Source organism: Mus musculus, chromosome 4, assembly GCF_000001635.26.
Source record: "Mus musculus strain C57BL/6J chromosome 4, GRCm38.p6 C57BL/6J".
Taxonomy (NCBI): Eukaryota; Metazoa; Chordata; class Mammalia; order Rodentia; family Muridae; genus Mus; species Mus musculus.
This window is the reverse complement of record NC_000070.6, coordinates 122,856,311-122,876,815: the sequence shown is the minus strand read 5'-3', so window position 1 is coordinate 122,876,815 and position 20,505 is coordinate 122,856,311. Positions and strand designations below refer to the sequence as shown.

Genomic DNA, 20,505 nt, shown 5'->3' with positions numbered 1-20,505 from the left:
CAAGCCATGATTCCTGCCCTAAGGCGGCAAATTGCCTGTTGGTTCTTTCCTTTCCTTCCATCCACCCACCTATCTACCAATTTATCTATCTATCTATCTATCTATCTATCTATCTATCTATCTATCTATCTATCAATCATCTATCTATCTATTGTGTGTGTTCATCCATGTGTTCATCTGTGTCCCTGTACATCTGTGCAGAAGCATGGAGGTGAAAGAACAACTTTCAGGAGTTTTTTCCCCATTATGAGGGTTTCCGGGATCTAACTTGGGGCCTTAGGCTCGGTGGCAGGTATCCTTATATGATAAGCATCTTATACCCTTATATGATAAGCTAACTCATACCCTTATATGATGAGCTATCTCACCCACTCCTGCTTGTTGGTTATTAAGTGGTTTTAACCCTCTGTGGTGGTAGAGATAAGTGGCACAGTATCATGGAAGTACATAAGGACAATAAGTACATAAAGGACAATAAGAATTCCTGAGATGGGGCAAAGTGCCACCATGCAGGGTGGGTAGCTTAATAAGTGAAAGAAGACATGGCTTTTTATGGAAGTCCAAGTAAGTTGGTTGCTGAAGTGTGGTTAAGGTAGATGGAATGAGAAGTCGGACCAGGTGAGGATAGGTGATAACACAGGGCCAGATGATGGAAAGGCTTATTTGGACTTTACCCTGAATGCTATGGGGAATACTGAATGGTATTAAATAAGATATAATGCAGTAAGGGAAAGCTCATGATGTACAAAATCTATTGACTTGAGTTTGATTATGGAACTCATGTTGGAAAAAGAACCCAGATGGATGCTGGAGCAAGTTTCTGTACTCCAAGCATTCTTCCAGCAAGATGGGAGGCAGAGACAAGAGAATCAACCAAAGAGCACATACACAGTGCAAACTCAAGAAACACTGAGAGACCCTGCCCCAAACAAGGTAGAAGGAGAGAATCAACACCCGGAAAGTTGTTCTCAGCACCCCTCCCATCTCCACACCCACTTACACAAGGTTTAACAACATATACATCCTAATTATATTTGCATTTGACATGGCTGAAGAAAGGGTATGTTGCTGAATTTAGGGGAGACAAGCTAGGAAGTTATAGCACTAACCAAGGCAAAATTTAAGTGATTTTTGTTTGTTAAAGTCAGGATGAAAGCAAGGGACATCTATTCTTGAGGAATGCAAAATATAGCCTGTAGATGTGTTTATTTAAGACAGTTTTTCATGCAGCATTTGGGAGGTGTATACAGGAGAACCAGGAGTTTTGAGACCATCCTGTCCTGTGTGAGACCCTGTCGGTACAAAACAGAACAACAGAAGAACCACTCTTGTTTGCACAGACAGGGTCTATGGCTGACAGTTTCCAGGTTATTAGCTTGGGCACTTATGTGACTGCGAGCAGTGCTGGGGAAGAGGAGGCATGGTATTTGTTTGAGGTGCCTTGGGGACAGCCAGGTTTAGATGTCTAGATGGGAGCTGGATCTAAGATTCTGAATCCCACAAGAATGGCTTGACTTGAATATGCTGCTCTGAGGTCTTAACGGATAAGTGCTTGTAAGCAGGTTGGATGTGTTTCTATAGTAATGGCAGTTGAGGGTTAGGAAGAAGTGGACATGATCACCCTGAGAGTGTGTAGGGCAAGAAGAGGTGTGTCTTGCTGAAAGTGGTGCCTCACACTTGTAATCTGAGCACTGGGGAGGAGAGAGGCGTGTCATTTGGCTTGTTTTTGCTTTTGGATATTCTTTCCCATAACCTATCAAATCTCACTCTATTCCCACAAAACAAAACAAAACAAGAACAACACCAGAGCCCTGGTTACTGCTCTATATTTGGTTAGTGGTAGGAAGAAATGAGCTATAAATGGTAGTTTTATCCAGGTAAGGTGTTCATACCTGTATTTTTAGCACATGGGAGGTAGAAGCAGGAGGATTTGGAGTTCAGCATCATCTTTAGCAATTTGGGAGTTACAAGATTTATTTTTTAAAATTATGTGTATTTGTATGAGTATCTGCATGTAAATGTAAGTGTCCCAGAGGCCAGAAGTCATTAGATCTCCTGGAGTTGGAATTGTAGGTGGTTGTGAGTTCCCTGAAGTGGATGTTAGGAACAGAGCTCAGGTTCTCTGAGGGTTGGTAATTTTTTAATTTATTTTTTAAACCATAGATGCTTCTTTTCAGCCCCTAAAACTTATTAAAATTTTAAAATTAGTTGTCAGGGCTGGAGAGATGGAGACCTCAGAGCAGCATATTCAAGTCAAGCCATTCTTGTGGGATTCAGAATCTTAGATCCAGCTCCCATCTAGACATCTAAACCTGGCTGTCCCCAAGGCACCTCCAACAAATACCATGCCTCCTCTTCCCCAGCACTGCTCGCAGTGGTTAAGAGCCGTGGCTGTACTACCTGAAGACCTGAGTTCAATTTATCCACCCATAAGGCGGCTTCAGTTCCAGATCTGACCCCCTCTTCTGGTTCTGTGGGCCATCCATATATAAAAAATACACAGACAGACTTGTATGCAAACACCCATTCATGTAAAATAAAAGTAAGTCTTAAGATGAAATGCCTTTAGTTTTCACAGCTGTGGTAGCATGTACTGTCCTACACAGTTTGTATCGAAGTTTCTATGTTAGCTCTGGCTTCACTGCCTGCCTTTATGTGTGACAGAGCATGTTATATAGCAGGACTGAGTGCTTTGCATGGATGGTAGCTTTGGGATTTAGTTTATTCCCCTAGATTTATAGTGTGGATTACATGTGAGTCTGCCCTGGCCAGTACCCAGACTGGATCAAAGAAGTAGAATGTATATTGTTTGATGGTCTTGCTGTCCCAGGTCTGTTCCCATGTGACTAGGAATAGACCCAGAGGCTCCTGCTGCTGCTTCAGCTCAGGAAACAGAAAAGGTGGTTTCTCACGTTTATTATTATTATTATTATTATTATTATTATTATTATTCCCCCCTGCTCCCCCACTGGCACTCGTAAATAACACTTGGTAACAAGTGACTGGATTCAGAGAGATAGAACCTGCACATAGAGAAGATGAACAGAGATTGTATTGTCTGGTGAGCTGCTTATCTCCTGCACAGGGAAGCTAATGTGGAAGAGTGAGATACGCTGGCATGCTATCTATCGTTTTGGGGAAGATTCTAATTGTTGTTGGAGTCACTGAGTCCCATCAGCTTCAGTTACTTGAATTACCTAATGTTTGATGAATCAGACTATAAGTCAAGGCTTTAACTGAAATTCTGCAATCACAGTTACCTTGTACAGGTGCTGATAGGCAATGCTTCACACTTGGGTGTGTAGTCCAAGCACCTGTCAGGATCCTTGTTCTTCTGTGGTTTCATAATGTGTATAGGTTCATAAATAAATCCTGCACACCTTCTACCTAACCAGCCTGGTAGTTAGTGGTCTAGAAGGGCGAGTAGAGTAGGGTCAACTTAGATAACCATTCTTTGCTCTTCTCTTGGAGCTTACTCTTACTCTTAGACAGTGAATGAGGCTGGTTCAGGTAAGGTACTCTCTGAAAAGTGTATAGCAAGCTTTCAGGTCTGTGGTTTCCTTGGCTGCATAGCCAGACCCCACCCATTCCCGTATGAGCTTGGCTCAGATGGCAGCTTCACGATACCCTTATCTGATCTCCCAGCTGATGCGTTCAGCCTCTGAAACTCCATGCCTCTCTGTCTGCAGCTTCTGTCACCTTCAGCTTTTTCCCAGCTTGTTCGGTGGCTATTAGTTAAATACCCTCTCCCCACCCTCAGTAAGAAGTTAGTGAGGATGGTATTTATCTTGGTATGTGATGTCCTACTGTAGACGGGGAGTTGGGGGTGGGGTGGAAACCATATTGAACATAGAGCTTGGAGGCTTGAGTGTTGGCTTCTGTGGTGACTAGTGTGTGACTAGAGACAAGTTATTAAATGTTACTAAAAATTAAATTTCTGTTTTAAGTGTATTGTAATTGGTTGAGGGTATGACTCAGTGGTAGAATGCTTACCTAACATTGATGAAGACCTGGGCTAAACCTCCCCTCCCCGAAAAGGAGTATAGTAATTATCCCAAATAGTTGTAGGGAGGTTTAACCTGAGAAAACATGTATGGCCTACTTTGTAAATTCTAAACTCCTACACAAATATTTGTTAGTATATACCAAGTCCCCAAGTATTTGAGTAAGATTTGCATTAGTGAACACTTTTTCCTGTGTAGTTTTCTTACTTAATGAAGTCTGCATGGTTTTGCAAATGCTCTAGATGACTTTCCCCCTGTATTTTATTACTAAATTACCCTGTTCTATGGATTTGGCATCTTCCTCACCTCATGTAGTATAATATTAAAATAACATAAGACATTTGATCTGTTTCAGCAGGTGGAACATTATGGCTGACATGCAAAATCTTGTAGAAAGATTGGAGAGGGCAGTGGGCCGCCTGGAGGCAGTGTCACATACTTCAGACATGCACTGTGGATATGGAGACAGCCCTTCAAAAGGTAAGCCAGACCCAGTGGGGTGCTCGCTCTGTGTGATCCTGGCCTAGTATTTCTGTCCTGGTGAACTTTCTTCTTTGGAGCTCACCTCCCAGACTAATGTAGGTAGCTCATCTCCTGCGAACAGATAAGGAAGGAAGTGACTTGGTGCAGACCTCCCTGTGGTTAAGTAATTTTAACACAAGAACTTCCTGCTTGTGTGATGTTTCCTGTCCTTTCTTTAGCAGAATGACTAGTCATTCTGTCAGATGACAAGTGAAACTAGTTTTTTCTCTCTAAGTGATTGGGACAATTATCCATTTTGCCTATACACTAGCCAAACATAGAATGTTAGAGATGAAAGGTATCTTGAAGGATTTTCGTGTTTATTTTCAATTTATAGATGAAGAACATTAAGCCCAGAGAGTAAGGATGTCATGGATTCAGTTAGTGATGGGCTTAGAGACAGAGCCCTGCTGTTCGACTCCTGCTCTAGTTTTCTGTGCACTGGGTCTCATTGGCTCTTCTGTCTGGGGACCTGGCTCATTGGGTTAAGTAAGTGCTTGCCGTACAAGCTTGATGGCCTGCCCGAGTTCAGATCCACAGAACCCTCTTAATGCTGAACACAGTAGCATGTGTCTGTAATCCCAGTGCTCCTGTGTGCAAGGACAGGAGAGTCCGGGAACCTCGTGGACTACGTAGCCAGGTGTGTGTAGTGGTGAACAGGAAGGCATGCTGTCAAAGTAGAAGGCAGGAAGGACTGATACCTGAAGTTGTCCTCTGATGACCACGTAAGTGCCAGTACACATCACTCAGTGTCTCTTTGATTCTCCTATTGCGTGTGTTTGCCTTCCCCAGGAGCAGTTCCATATGTGCAAGCATTTGACTCGCTGCTTGCCAATCCCGTGGCAGAGTACTTGAAGATGAGTAAGGAGATCGGGGGAGATGTGCAGAAACACGTAAGGACACGGGGGCCCTTTCTTTCTCCTCCTATTTAAGGACTGGAAGCTTTTCTTCACATCTCTTCACCCTCATCATAGGGGCGTCCGGGAGCCCCCTGACTCCTTTTCTTCTTCCTTTATTGGTCCAGGAACAGAAATGGGGTTCATTTTTCTAGGTCTCCTGTTTTATTACATATTCTGTGTGTTTCTTTTATGACAAAGCTTGTTTGGTCATAAAATACAACTGTGTTCATCTTTGTGGTGGAGAAGGTCCTGGCAGTCTTATCTTAATGTTATGTAACCAAGTGGAGGGTGGCTTATTCAAAAGAATCACTTTCGTGACTTAGCACCTATAAACCGAGGATGGTAGTTATTAGTTATGCTAATATGGATTACTTTCACATTTAGCCCCTGCGAGAATGAGGTAGGCAATGACAGATGCCTGTCCTCCCACTTCCCTTCATGCTCTGCCTCCTACACTGTCACCACCACCTGCATCCCACACTCACTGACACTCTGCATCTCTTCTGGAGCCCAGCACGGAATGATCATTTATAAACAGTAACCATATTTAGGCTCTTTCTAACTGACCCTGAGCCCCTTATACACTAGCCGTTGGCAGTGTCTGAGAGGTGGGGACTCTGTGGAGCACTGGGACTTTCCATTGGTAGGGGAATGGTGGTATATTTTTTACTTCAGACAATTGTATAACATTTGAAAAAGAATTTAAGCAACCTTTAAAAAAATTCTATATGTCTGTGTGTTTTCCCTGCATGCATGTCCATATACCAGTTGTGTGCATGGTGCCCAGAGAGGCCAGAAGAGGACATTGAATCCCCTAGAAGTAGAGTTACAGATGGTGTGAGCCATGATGGGTGATGAGAACCAACTCTGAGTCCCGTGGAAGAACAGCTTGTGTTCTTAACTGCTGAGCCCTCTCCAGCCCCCCGAAAAAGTTTTTTAAACATATGTCACTTTTATCTCTGAAAGTACAAGTCTAGCTGCAGTGTGGTAGCTCCTGCCTGTCATTTTAGTCTTGGGAGACTATGGCCTGAGGATGTCACACATTTAAGATCCTGTCTCAAAACATCTAAAAATAAAATAAGGAGCTGGAGAGATGCTCTTGCAGATGTCTTGAGCTCTCTTCCCAGCACCCACTTCAGGTGCTTCATGGCTCCAGTTCAGGGGATCTGACACCCTCTGCTGGCCTAAACTGGCATATGCACAGAGATACTTGAATAAAAATAAAAGTAAATTTAAGCAAATTTTACTTGGGCCTGGGCTACACTTATTACCTCAGTGGTAGAATATTTTTTGTACCATTCAAAAGCCTTGGATTCTATCCCTAGTACCTCAACAAACAAACAACCCCCACCCCCAGCAAAAATCCAAACAGATAGATCCCAAAAGTACTTCATCTGAACTCACTAACTTGCCTTCACCTAAGATGGGCTATCTTCATTTTCAGTTCTGGCTATTTGTCCTTGACAGTTCCAACAGGAACGATAGTGAATGTGATTCTGGTATCAGTCCCTGAACTCTGGAATGCACGAGTCAGACAACATGGAGGGCTTGTGGATGTGTAAGTTTCAGGTTATCCTTAATGTCATGTGTCATGGACAGCAGATTGTTTTTTCCTGCAGGCGGAGATGGTCCACACAGGCCTGAAGTTGGAGCGAGCTCTCCTGGCTACAGCTTCTCAGTGCCAGCAGCCAGCTGGTGTAAGTTTACTAGATAGTTGCGCTTGCTCTGATGCTCAGAAATTTCCAAGAGGCTGTCACAGCGTGCTACAATAACACACAGCAGTGTACAGACATAAAAGCACTCAAGTGCCCCATGGGACTGTGCCTTGGGTAGTTACCAGTCCCCAATGACTTTTTGTTTTCTGTCATTTTGTTCATTACTTTAGTTGCCCCTGGGATGTCGCTGCTTCTGTCAGGCAGCTTTGGTGTTTGACAGGTGGCACAGCTGTGGTGGGGATCCTAAGCCTTTGATACTGGGACTGCCTTCATCCCTTACCCTCCCTTTAGCTTGACTCTTATTTCAACATTTTCTGCTATCTGCTATGGAAAGTTAAGTTAGAGAAATGAGAACTTTCTTAGAAGGAAAGATTATTAACTTGTCTTAGGTTTTCTTGATCACAGAAGATGCTAAAACAAGTCTTCCTGCTAAGGCTGAAATAAATAAAATCCTTGATCCTTGTCATGCCTAAGTCTGTGGAAACAATGCAGATAATTTAAATATCTGTCTTGAGTGACGAGAGTGTTGTATCTCTGTCTTCTCTCCAAGTTCATACTTCCCTAGATGAATAAAATAGCTGAGACACTGTCATATTTTAGACTAAGGTTAGCAAAACCACAGACTATAGGCTGATTTCCTCCAGTGTATGGAAATGAAGTTTTTTGGGGGAACAAATATTCACTGATTAGTACTTTAGAGAAGTTTTCACACTTCTCGTTAGACTGTGCACACAGGACCTGAGAACTGACATGGTTAGGAAACCTAGTTTTGAAGGGAGGATCAAAAAGTGGGAACACAAGGCACATCCATTTTGCTCAGTGGCTTTGAATGGCAGCATCACGGACTGCATTTGAATCACCAGATCTCTACTAAGCAGCTGCTGTGTGGCTCAGGGTGCATTGAGGACAAAGGAGAACTGAGACAAAGCTCTGGCCTTTGAAAAGTTAACAGAAAAACAAGCACTAGGTTTGGTAGTATACCTTTAATCCTAGCATTTGGGAAGTGGAGAGAGAAATCAGGAGGCGTTAAAGTCATCCTCGGCTACATACACAGCAGCCTGGACTGCATGAGAGAGACCCTGTCTTACAGAGAAACAAGGGAAAGGAAGGACATATGTGGGTCTGGGGATAGTTTGCAGTGTTGTATGGTAAGGTATCGAGATGGGTTATATTGACATATGATACAGAAGCTGTGGCAGCTGGGGTAAAAAAGCTGCCACATGAAGCTAAAAGCTAAAAGCTCATGAAGTTATTTAGATAAGTGGAGAAAGAGCATAAGGAACAAAAATAAGCTGTATCTTCTATTGGTGAGTCAGAAAAGAGACAAGTGGTTTGAATGGAGGGAGGGGCTTTTCAAATACAGAATATAGGTTTTAAGCACAAAGTCTCTCTTGAGGACTTGAAACTTTATGCAGAGGAAGGATATGAGCAGTATCTTAGTCATGTGAGTCATGGTGAGTCATGGTGGGGTGGATACAAAGTTTACCTAGGTGTTCATTATAGGCCATAACAAATTCTCCCATTGCCATGCTTTGGGTACATGGTTATAATTTCAACACTTGGGAGCCGAGGCAGGAGTATTCTGGATTCTAGACTACATAGAATATTGTCCCTATAAACTGAAGAGGGGGAATCACTTGCCTTCAGAGTCAACAGTTGGTCTGCATATATAGAAATACTATTATATGCCCCAGTACAGGGGAATACCAGGGCCAAAAAGGGGGAGTGGGTGGGCAGGGGAGTGGGGGTGGGTGGATATGGGGGACTTTTGGTATAGCATTGGAAATGTAAATGAGTTAAATACCTAATAAAAAATGGAAAAAAAAAAAAAAAAAAAAAAAAAGAAATACTAACCATAGTTGTTTCCCATCTCTCCTAGAATAAACTTTCTGATTTGTTGGCACCTATCTCGGAGCAGATCCAAGAAGTTATAACCTTCCGGGAGAAGAACCGAGGCAGCAAGTTTTTTAATCATCTATCTGCTGTCAGTGAAAGCATCCAGGCCTTGGGCTGGGTGGCTCTGGTAAGACGGAGGGGAGGATGTAAGCAGGGAAGGAGGTATGGCTGCAGAGACTATGTGTCACTGGCTGCTTCTTCCTCTACAGGCTGCGAAACCTGGCCCCTTTGTGAAAGAGATGAATGACGCGGCCATGTTTTACACAAATCGTGTCCTCAAGGAGTACAGAGATGTGTGAGTCTAGCCTTTCCCCAGGGGGCAGGACAAATGTAGATGTCACCTCCTGGAGTGACCTCTGTGTTGGTCTTCTCACTTCAAGGCTGTTTCGTGGAAACTTGGTAGATCTCATCTCATAGAAACTGCATTTGCAAGCAGGAAATATTTCTGCTTCCATTTCTTTTTTTTTTTTTTTTTAAAGATTTATTTATTTATTATTATATGTAAGTACACTGTAGCTGTCTTCAGACACACCAGAAGAGGGAGTCAGATCTTGTTACGGATGGTTGTGAGCCACCATGTGGTTGCTGGGATTTGAACTCTGGACCTTCGGAAGAGCAGTCGGGTGCTCTTACCCACTGAGCCATCTCACCAGCCCCTCCATTTTGACTCTGAATGCTAGGTGCTCTTTAGTTTCCCCGCCCAGGTTAAGGGGGTCATGTTAGAGGTAAAATGGATTAATACTTTTGAAGTTTCTTTTAAAAAATTACTGTATTATTATTATTATTATTATTATTATTATGTGTAAGGTTTTTTATTTTTTGGCTTGGGTGTAAATCTATGCACTGTGTCACTCCTCTGGAACTGGAGTTATAGATCTTGTGAGATGCCATGTGAGTGCTAGGAATTGACACAGGGTCCCCCTGAAAGAGCAGCTACTGCTCTTATCTATGTAGCCATCTCTCCAGATTTTTAAGTTGCTTGTTTGTATCAGATTTTGTTCTTCTGTTGCTGTGTCTCAACAGTGCTATGACAAAGGGGTCAGTCGGACTTAATGAAGTAAAGTGCCTTGTATATTCATGTGTTCAGGTAAACTGACAGGCTGCCTAGCCAGGACCTGTATGAAGAAAGGGAGTCTTTGTGTTCTATCCACATAATCATGCTAGTCCTAAATGACTTCTCTATTGCTAATTTTGAATTGGAGTGACTACAGTTACTTAGCTGTATAACTCTCCAGACATCATTAGTCAGCAGACATTTGATGAAGCTGTGTAAGAAATAAGCCTTCATTTGTGTGTAATGTGTCCCACACCACCACACACTTTTAAAAATCCTTCTAGATGCCTGGAATTACTCAGACCCTCTTTGGAATTTACCCTATCATTTATAGCTGAAGAAATTAGGCCTTGGGCTAAGTAATCACAGAACCTTCCAGCTAACGTTTACAAAGAGAAGGATTAGTCTACTTACAATGCAATGTACCTTCTATAACAAATGCTGATTGTTGACCCCCCAATCTCTCTCTTTCTTTTTTTGTTTGTTTATATTTGTTTTTTGAGACAGTGTTTCTCTGTGTGTAGCCCTGGCTGTCCTGGAACTCCATCTGTAGACCAGGCTGGCTTTCAGTCTACCTGCTTCTGTCTCCTGAGTGCTGGGATAAGGCATGTGCCACTATTGCACAGCTGATGGTTTTCTCTTAAAGAAACACTTTTAGTTGGGAGCATATTTTGACACAAGGCACTGGGCTCATGGAGTCCCTCAATCCCATGGCAATGCTTCACTAATCTTGGTTTTACTGTGGCTTCCTACACAAATGTTTTTAACAACTTTGCTGTTAGGTTCTGCTTATGGTGTATTTTGGAAAAACAAAAAATTGGTCCTAACAAAAACATTGATAAACACTGCTGTCAAAAATAAACATGTAATCCAATGTCCATGCTCTGCTGGAGTTTGGTCTAATTAGAGTAAGACGGTAAGATGTTTGTTTGTTTGTTTGCTTGTTTATTTGTTTTGAGGCACGGTCTGTCTTCATAGCCCTGGCTGTCCTGGAACTCCCTCTGTAGATCAGGTTGGGCTGGCCTCGAACTCAGAGATCCACTTCCTCTACCTCCAAGCACTGGAATCAAGGTGTGCACCACCATGGCCAGCTTGGTCTCTTCTTTAAAAAAACATCACTAATGAGATAGAGAGATGGCTAAGCAGTTATGAGCCTCACTGCTTCTATAGAGGACCCTGCTTTGATTCCCAACAGCCACAAGCATCTATAACTCCAGTTCGGGGATCCAACACCCTACCCTGGCCTCCTCAGACATCAGACAAACACATGGCATATAGATATACTTGTAGGCAAAACACCCATACACATAAACTAATTAAAAAGATATTTTTGATGCTAGGGAAGCTGCCACTGAGCAGAGCCTAGGAAATGCCACAGCAGGAGGATGTGAGCCAATGGGCAGGATGGGTTCTGGAGTTAGTACCATACTCAAATTCTTAATTTTTGCAGGGATAAGAAGCATGTGGACTGGGTCAGAGCTTACTTGAGTATATGGACGGAGCTGCAGGCTTACATCAAGGAGTTTCATACTACTGGCCTGGCCTGGAGCAAGACGGTTAGTGTGTTTTCCTTCTCTCCCTCTTCCTCTCTCCAGGATAGGAGACTTAAATCACCAAGGCCAGAAAAGGAATGCTGTGGAGATAGATGGTCCAGCATTTAAGAGCTCTGGCTGACCTGGTTTAATTCCTGTGCCCACAGGGCAGCTCACAATTGTCTATAACTCCAACACTCTCTTCTGTCCTCCTTAATTACCAGGTGCACCTGTGGGACACAGGCATGCATGTAGGCAAAATACTTACACACATTAAAATAAGAGTAAGTTATAAAGTCAATTTTAAAAATACAAAGACAGATCCCTATTATAAATTAACAAGTTAAATGCTATAATAAATACACAGTCCACAGCAAATAAAGAACAATACAGAGGTTAAGGAGTGTATGACTATATTCTTGCATTTCTGCTCAGGGGCCTGTGGCAAAAGAACTGAGTGGATTGCCATCTGGACCCTCTGTGGGATCAGGCCCACCTCCTCCCCCACCGGGCCCGCCTCCTCCCCCAATCTCTACCAGTTCTGGTTCTGACGACTCTGCATCACGCTCAGCACTGTTTGCACAGATTAATCAGGGGGAAAGCATCACACATGGTGAGTATTTTGGCATGGGCAGTTGTTAAAGCAAATGATTCCATTAGATTTCATCAACCAGACACTAGTCTAAACCAGAACCCTGGCTTGCATGTGGCAACATTCATTTGGGGGTGTCTAAAGGGACATCAAACTTAAGTTTGGTGACTGACAGGCCAGTGAGATAGCTCAGTAGATAAAAAGATGTTTGTAGGCCAAGCCTTGTAGTCTCTGAGTTCAGGCCCTGGAAGCCACAAAAAATGAAGAAAAACTGACTACTGCTTTGTCTGTCCTCTCACAGGATAGGCACATGCACACTAGCATGAGTTCCTCCTATCTACAATAATAACTTTCAGGAAAGGGCAGCTGGCTCAGTGGGTAAAGGTGCATACCACCAAGCCTGATTGATGATTTGAGTTTGACCCCCGAAACCAAGTTGGTGGAAGGAGAGATCCAGCTCCTGCAAGTTGTCCCCTGACTACTCTCTCCGCCCTACAATAAATTCATAACTAAGTACGTAACTTTAAGAAGTAGACATTGAACATGGGTAATGACAGTGAAGTCATTAAGTAGTATGTACAGGGCACCTTATTAGCCAGCTCACAGTGCTGCAGTTTTCCTGGAGCCCGTGGTACAGTTCCACATGGTCTCTGAAGTCATTGTGTTGGGATGCTAACTTCTCAGGATGTATACTTGTCACATGGGAAGTTTGCCAAATAGGGACCCACCATTACAGAAAAAGTCGGCACTTCTATACCTCACTAGTGGAATTCTTACTTGACTTATTGACTAAGAATGTACCCTGTTATTTATAGTAGCCAGTAGTGGTGTACTTAGAGAAATATTCAGCATTAAGGGAAATGGCTGTTAGCTGTATGAGTAGAGCCTAGGTGACAGAAGAGATCCAGTAAATAACCTCTTCCCCATGCTCCTGTAAGTTTCATGCCTGATGAAACTCACTGTCTCACACAGAGACATGAAGTAGCAGGGGACTTGTTGGGGGAGGAAGGGGAGCAAGAGAAGGTAATGGGGTGAAGATGAACAAACACATTCTATCCGTGTATGAAGAATGACAGCGGAGCACAGCGGTGTGTGTAATTAATACATGCTAAGAGAAAGGTAGGAAACGGCAAGTGCCAACACGTGGTTAGGAGGGCTAGCTTTCTTTCCACTGAATTTTCACTGTGATGTACTTTCCCCTTTCTATTATCACATACATTCTGTGTGTATATATTACATACCTTTCTAGATGTATTTTTGTGCATTTACATATCCTTGCTCCTTCCTCACCTTCAACACATACATTTTTTTTTTTTAAATAAAACTATATAACTTAGAGGACAAGTGAAACCATAAAAGCAGTTCTCCAAAGGTTTGCAAGATGGTCTCTCAAGAGCTTGAGTTCTTGCTTTGAAGTTTCTGCTAAGGACTAGTAATAGCAGACCTTGTTTATTGCCTCAGCCCGAAGCTCTGGTATGAAGAGCAGGAACGAGGTAGCTGTGGTGTGTTCTTACAGCCCTGAAACATGTATCTGATGACATGAAGACTCACAAGAACCCTGCCCTGAAAGCTCAGAGTGGTCCAGTTCGGAGTGGCCCCAAACCATTCTCTGCACCTAAACCCCAAACTAGCCCCTCCCCCAAACCAGCCACAAAGAAGGAACCAGCTCTGCTGGAACTGGAAGGCAAGAAATGGAGAGTGGTGAGTTAAAGCAGCCTGACTCCGGGAAGGGACTAGGAAGAAGGCTTTCAGCAGAGCTTAGCTGAAGAGTGCGGGGGTCTGGCTCTTGGTGGGAGAACAAAGGTTTGGGATGATGTGACCTTTGTGGTAAGAATCCTGGGTGTGTCTTCATCAGGAAAACCAGGAGAATGTTTCCAACCTGGTGATCGATGACACTGAGCTGAAGCAGGTGGCTTACATCTACAAGTGTGTCAACACAACATTGCAAATCAAGGGCAAAATTAACTCCATTACAGTAGGTGAGTCCCCCTTGCTGCCCTAGGCAGGTTCTGACCTGCAGCCGGAGAGGGTTAGAGCCTCTTCCCACATCTTTGTAAATTCTTACACCACTTAGCCTTTTCAGTCCCACTGCTGACCTGCTTCCTTTCTTCTAGATAACTGTAAGAAGCTTGGCCTGGTGTTTGATGACGTGGTGGGCATTGTGGAGATAATCAATAGTAGGGATGTCAAAGTTCAGGTAACTTGATGTCTTGGCTTCTCCTTTTGGTCCCTGAAGAATTAATTGAGAGAGACACAGCAGACTCGCAGATGTTCCTTGGGCAGGAATCTGATTCTCCAAAGCCTGTAAGCTGAGCTACTTTGGATGTGGCAGAAGTTGGCTCTTTAAGGGAGCTCTTTCCAGGACCTAGCCCAGCCCATCCCCAGTTTGTAATATTGGTGTGCACTGGGGGCTTTTGTGAAGTAGTGTAATCACTTAAAACGGTGAATATTCTGCAGCTTAGTCTGCTCATACGTGCTGGAACTCAGTTTTTTTTTTTTGTTTTTTTGTTTTTTTTTTCTGCAGGTGATGGGAAAAGTGCCAACCATTTCCATTAACAAAACAGATGGCTGCCATGCTTACCTGAGCAAGAACTCCCTGGACTGTGAGATAGTCAGTGCCAAATCTTCTGAGATGAATGTCCTCATTCCTACCGAAGGCGGTGATTTTGTAAGTTTTCTTCCTTTCCTATCCTTCCTTCCACAGTGTCTCTTGTATCCCAGGCTGGCCTGGAGCTCATTGGTGATTCTCCTGCCTCTGCCTCCTAAGTGCTGAGATATAGCCATGTAGCCCAGGATTGCTTCTTTGCTGTTGGAGATTGAACCCAGGACTTGTGCATGCTAGGCAAGCATTCTTCCCACTAAGCTATATCCCTGAGGAATATGACATTATAAACAGAATAATCTGGGACTGTTGATATACACCTGTATTCCATATAGGGTCTTACCACATAACCCGGGTAGGCCTCAAACTCAGAAATCTTCCTACTCTGTCTCAGACAACTGAAACAGGACTGAATACTTATTGAATTAGAGAAAACTATTTGGTGGATATTGGCATTTTGTAGGTAAATCTCAACAATACATATAGAAGCCAGGTAGTCCATGAAGGGAGCTCCAGAGGGAGGGAGGGAGGGAGGGAGGGTCATTCCTGCCTTTCATAGTTCAGTAAGAATAAGACTAACCCCCCAAATCAGGCTGTTGTCTAGAGCTAAGTCTGTCCAGGACCACAGATCTCTCAACAGTGAACAGTGCACAGTGCAAGCAGCATGGCTGGGAGGTTAAGCTTGTCTCACTCCTATGTGTGCCCGGTTACCTGGGACTGGAATTACAAATGGTTCTGAGCCACTACATGAGTAGCTCAAGTTAAGAGCAAGTGCTCTTTTTTTTTTCAATTTAATTTAATTTAATTAATTAATTTATTTTTTACTTTTTAATATTTTTTTATTACGTATTTTCCTCAATTACATTTCCAATGCTATCCCAAAAGTCCCCCATACCCTCCCCCCCACTTCCCTACCCACCCATTCCCATTTTCTTGGCCCTGGCGTTCCCCTGTACCAGGGCATATAAAGTTTGTGTGTCCAATGGGCCTCTCTTTCCAGTGATGGCCGACTAGGCCATCTTTTGATACTTATGCAGCTAGAGTCAAGAGCTCCGGGGTACTGGTTAGTTCATAATGTTGTTCCACCTATAGGGTTGCAGATCCCTTTAGCTCCTTGGGTACTTTCTGTAGCTCCTCCATTGGGAGCCCTGTGATCCATCCACCAACTGACTGTGATCATCCACTTCTGTGTTGGCTAGGCCCCGGCATAGTCTCACAAGAGACAGCTCTATCTGGGTCCTTTCAGCAAAATCTTGCTAGTGTATGCAATGGTGTCAGCGTTTGGAAGCTGATTATGGGGTGGATCCCTGGATATGCCAGTCTCTAGATGGTCCATCCTTTCGTCACAGCTCCAAATTTTGTCTCTGTAACTCCTTCCATGGGTGTTTTGTTCCCAATTCTAAGAAGGGGCACAGTGTCCACACTTTGGTCTTCATTCTTCTTGAGTTTCATGCGTTTAGCAGATTATATCTTATATCTTGGGTATCCTAAGTTTTGGGCTAATATCCACTTACCAGTGAGTACATACTGTGTGAGTTCCTTTGTGAATGGGTTACCTCACTCAGGATGATGCCCTCCAGGTCCATCCATTTGGCTAGGAATTTCATATGTGAGTACACCGTCACTCTCTTCAGACACACCAGAAGAGGGCATCAGATCCCATTACAGATGGTTGTGAGCTACCATGTGGTTGCTGAGAATTGAACTCAGGAAGAGCAGTCAGTGATCTTAACCACTGAGTCATCTCTCCAGCCCCATCATCCTGTTACTTCCTTTTTGCAGAACGAGTTCCCAGTCCCCGAGCAGTTCAAGACCCTGTGGAACGGACAGAAGTTGGTCACCACAGTGACAGAAATCGCTGGATAAGCAAATACATGGGTCCTGTGCCCTCTCCCTTCACACCATGGGATACATCTGTATGGAGACGGTTCTTTTCTAGATTTCCTCTACCTTTCTGCTCTTAAACTGCTTCTCTGCTCTGAGAAGCCCAGCTACCTGCCTTCACTGAAATATACCTCAGGCTGAGACGGGCGGGACAGCAGGTCAGTGGATCTTCACCGGAAGGTGCAGCTTCTCGGCATCAGCGCAGCTGCACCACAGGCTGAGCTTACAGAGCTTCAGGCCCAGACTGGGGCACCGAAGCTTTCAGCTTTGGGGGTCATTCTACCAACAATCAGTCCCTGAGGGTTCACAACACCCTGGAACCAAACATCAGAATGCACACTATTCTCCTAACAGTGAGCATGGGGGGCAGGAGCCAGGGAGTCTATTAGGTTCTAACCAACCTAGTTTTCATTGTTGACAAGTGAGGCCAGGCTTCCACTCGACCAAAAGCTAAGGATTGCCACCCAGCATTCCAAGCAGACTTGTTTCCTAAAAGCATCCTTCATCTGCATTCCATCCTGGGTCAGCATCAACCACAACATAGCAGGCATTCCCTTGCAGCTGCAGTACAGTAGCAGTGTCCTTTTCTGAGGAAGGAAGTCTTAAACCCTTTCCCCCCACCCCCTGGGATGACTGCCTTGATTCCCATGGGGAACAACTTTAAAGAAAACCACCACAGCATTCCAAGGAGTCTGGCGTTCCTCCTCCCTGCCAGATGACTGTCATTGCCTCCACTCACCCTTCTGCTTGTCACTCGGCAGCTTAGGGCCTCTGCGCAGGAACCTGACTAGGACTATGACCTCCACGGCGGCTGTTTAGGTCTCGACTTACATCAGAATCTTGCACAGCATTGCAAAATCCCAGTGCTCCCTCTAGGACACACTGACCAAAATATGCAACCTTTCCTTTCCTATTTTTTTTTTTTTTTTTTTTTTTTTTTGGTGGGAAAAGAGGAAGAAAGATTGTCCTGTGACTTCTGCCCATTACCTGAGGCCTGTGGAAATAAACCTTTATGTACTTAAAATTATACAGAAAATAGAATAAAGTTAATACCAAACTTGTTTAGTTATTCACCTGATGTTTTCAGTACAGAGATGTGAAAATACTGAAAATGATACCAAGTATAAGAAACTACTCTTTATTATTTTTAAAGACAATCTCAAAACTATTTTTAGATCCTCCCACTTCCTGCCCTTAACCCTCATCCTTTTATTTGAGTAGGTTTGAGAAAGGAAAAGGAAAAACAGGCAGTGGGTGAATTCTGTGGTGCTAATGGTGCTTTCATGAAAACAGTCATTTCTCCAAACCCGTGCTCTAGAGGACCCATCTAGAACATGCTGAGATCTCAGCATGGGCACTAGGGAGTCCATGCTCAACTGTAGGAAATGGGGGATCAGGGTGGTTTCTTCTTTAACAATCAAAGTTATCATCTGTTTAATAGGAGGGAAAAGAAGTCTACAATATTCCCCAATCATTTTCTTGAGGAATCAAATCAGCAGCAGTTTGATGTATGCTGGTAAATAGGATGTAGGGTAGGAATGCCAAAGCCCCACCTTTTTAGACTATTTCTCCCGTTCTTTGCAATGGTGTGACATTTATGCCACTTATAATATTAAGGGCAAGAACAGACACCTGGTTTTCACTTCTATACTCCCTCACTATCTCATAGTATATAAGACACACATTGCTGTAGGCTGTGGTGATGCATGCCTTTAATCCCTGTACTTGAAAGGCAGAGGGGGCAGGTGATCTCTGTGACTGTGAGTTCAAGACCAGTCTGCTCTACATAGTGAATTCCAGGCCAGCTAGGGTTACAAAGTGAGTGAAACCCTGTCTCAAAGAAGAGAAGAGAAGAGAAGGTCCATTTCCTTTCCTAAGCAACCCTGCTGGCAGTTCCCCCCTGTGTGACTAATTCTGTTACTGAGGATTAAGGATACAAGGTGAGCTCTGAAGGGGACGTGATGGTAGGCTTGTGGGGTGACTGCTAGGTACCTCTAGAGGGCAACACTTACACAGGAAAACAGTCTTAAGAAATGATGGGGAAACATCATGCACGGCCCACACAGCAGTGCAGAGAAATTGCTTGTGTGAACATCTCAGACCTGGGCTTTTATTTGCTCCAAATTTGTATGGGTTTTGCCCTCAGAGCTTGTCTCTTTTTCACTTCTGTCTCTTTTAGGCACAATTACTGATCTGCAACAACAGACTCCCATTTCTTAAACGGGAGCTTGACCATATCACAAAGTTGTAAAACAATCTCCATGGTTATTAGCTAATTAAACTTGAATCCAACACCATATGGTGATAGCAGGCGGCAAAGGATAAGATTGAGATCTTAGATCTTTCCAAGTAGGGTATGTTAGATGATAAGAGGAGAGAAGGGCTGGTTGCAGGCTAGATTAGAGTTCAGGGCTGAGCATGAACTATGTACATGGCTTGGAAGAGCTGTGGTTTCATGAACTCTGCTATAAAGTGCCAGGGCTTCACTTAAGAAAAGGTATGATGTGGGCAGTAAACCATTCTTTAGATATTTGAAGATGGTCCCCTTCCTTAGCCAGAAACACTAGCTTTCCTGCTTTGTCCATTTTCTTTAGCCCCAGGCGGTCCTGTAGAGAGAAAGGACATAATGAATCCAAGAGGCTTACTGAAGGTTTTAGACTAACCCAGTAGAATATTAACAATTACTCTCAAGATACACACTTTCCCTTCAGTATTAAACTAGAGGTACACGGTTAAAAAAGATGACACCCCCTTTCAGATCTTCGTTTTGTTTGTTTTTGAGACAGGGTCTTGCTTTGCAGCTCTAGCTGGCCTCGAAATTGTAGCAATCCTGCCTTAGACTCGAGTGCCAGGATTATAAGCATGTTTTAAACTGGTTCCTTCAGTTTGCTTCTAAGCAATAGATTTACATGTGCAAGGCCAACATTGTGTCAGGCCCCTTTAATTCCACCATTTGGGAGGCAGAGGCTGGTGGATCTCTGTGGTTTCAAGGCTAGCCAGGACATTCAGGGGCTACATGCTATCTTTTTTAAAAAAAGAAAAATACTGTTGAATTGTTCTACTTATGTTCTGCCTCATCCCACCCCCTCAACTCCAGCAAGATGCTAGAAGTCAACCCAGGGCCTGCTCCTGAGCTGTACCCCAGTGCCTATAAGTCAGCTTCCTGAAAAGCAGCGGGGCAAGCAAAACTGGCACACAACATCATAGTGAACAAGAGCTGAGCCAAAGTCAGGAGAAAATAATGTTTAATATCCAACATAGCTGATTCTTAGGATAATGAACTTGGGATGTGTTAGAATCTTACAGTGTCATCCCCCAGTAGCCAAGGTGTCAGGCTTTTGCTGAGAAGAGAAGATCTAGCATGCAAGGACAGTGCCACTTCTTGACTACCCTGGGTTTGAATTTCATGATAAGGAAGATCTTGGCTGTAATTTCCAAAGCTGCCAGAACCTAGCTTCCCTTTATTTCTATTTCATCCAAACCAGGACACCACACACATGAAAAAAAACAAAAACCAAACCAAACCAAAAATGTGGAGGAAAGCGCACCTCTGAAATTGGGGCAGGGGGGCTGTAATAAAAGGTGGTTTCGATATGGTACTTGGGCATTTGTGTGTCCATCTCCAGTTTATGGCAAGCAATAACTGCATGTGGTGAGACACTGCAACTTCTGCTTGAGATACAGGACCTACTGCTAGACAGGATGCCTGACAGCCCCCGTTGAGAGACTGGCGAAGGAGTTTCCCCTTGTCAATGCAGATTGACAGGTTTACTCTTGGTGCTGGGGCACAAACCCCAGTCATCCT

General features: G+C 43.7%; 2 protein-coding genes across 6 annotated transcripts in view; one reads left to right on the top strand and one right to left on the bottom strand.

Moving 5' to 3' along the window:
- The window catches only part of Cap1 (CAP, adenylate cyclase-associated protein 1 (yeast)), a 27,029-nt gene extending 9,261 nt beyond the window's left edge, over positions 1–17,768 (top strand). For 2 of the 4 annotated variants that reach the window (NM_001358036.1, NM_001301067.2), the window contains exons 2-13: positions 4,363–4,484; positions 5,319–5,419; positions 7,045–7,122; positions 9,020–9,163; positions 9,246–9,331; positions 11,541–11,646; positions 12,058–12,235; positions 13,731–13,915; positions 14,070–14,193; positions 14,329–14,411; positions 14,739–14,882; positions 16,599–17,768. In NM_001358036.1, coding sequence (NP_001344965.1) covers positions 4,373–4,484; positions 5,319–5,419; positions 7,045–7,122; positions 9,020–9,163; positions 9,246–9,331; positions 11,541–11,646; positions 12,058–12,235; positions 13,731–13,915; positions 14,070–14,193; positions 14,329–14,411; positions 14,739–14,882; positions 16,599–16,682 — 1,425 coding nt within the window. In that variant the 5' untranslated portion in view covers positions 4,363–4,372 and the 3' untranslated portion in view covers positions 16,683–17,768. Of the gene's footprint in view, positions 1–4,359; positions 4,485–5,318; positions 5,420–7,044; positions 7,123–9,019; positions 9,164–9,245; positions 9,332–11,540; positions 11,647–12,057; positions 12,236–13,730; positions 13,916–14,069; positions 14,194–14,328; positions 14,412–14,738; positions 14,883–16,598 lie in introns of all 4 variants that reach the window. The other 2 variants (NM_007598.5, NM_001358035.1) reach the window with 1 other exon arrangement.
- The window catches only part of Ppt1 (palmitoyl-protein thioesterase 1), a 23,099-nt gene continuing 20,234 nt past the window's right edge, over positions 17,641–20,505 (bottom strand). Inside the window, exon 9 of one of the 2 annotated variants that reach the window (NM_008917.3) lies at positions 17,641–19,306. In NM_008917.3, the coding sequence (NP_032943.2) occupies positions 19,184–19,306 (123 nt within the window). In that variant the 3' untranslated portion in view covers positions 17,641–19,183. The remainder of the gene's footprint in view (positions 19,307–20,505) is intronic. The other variant, XR_376299.4, reaches the window with a different exon arrangement.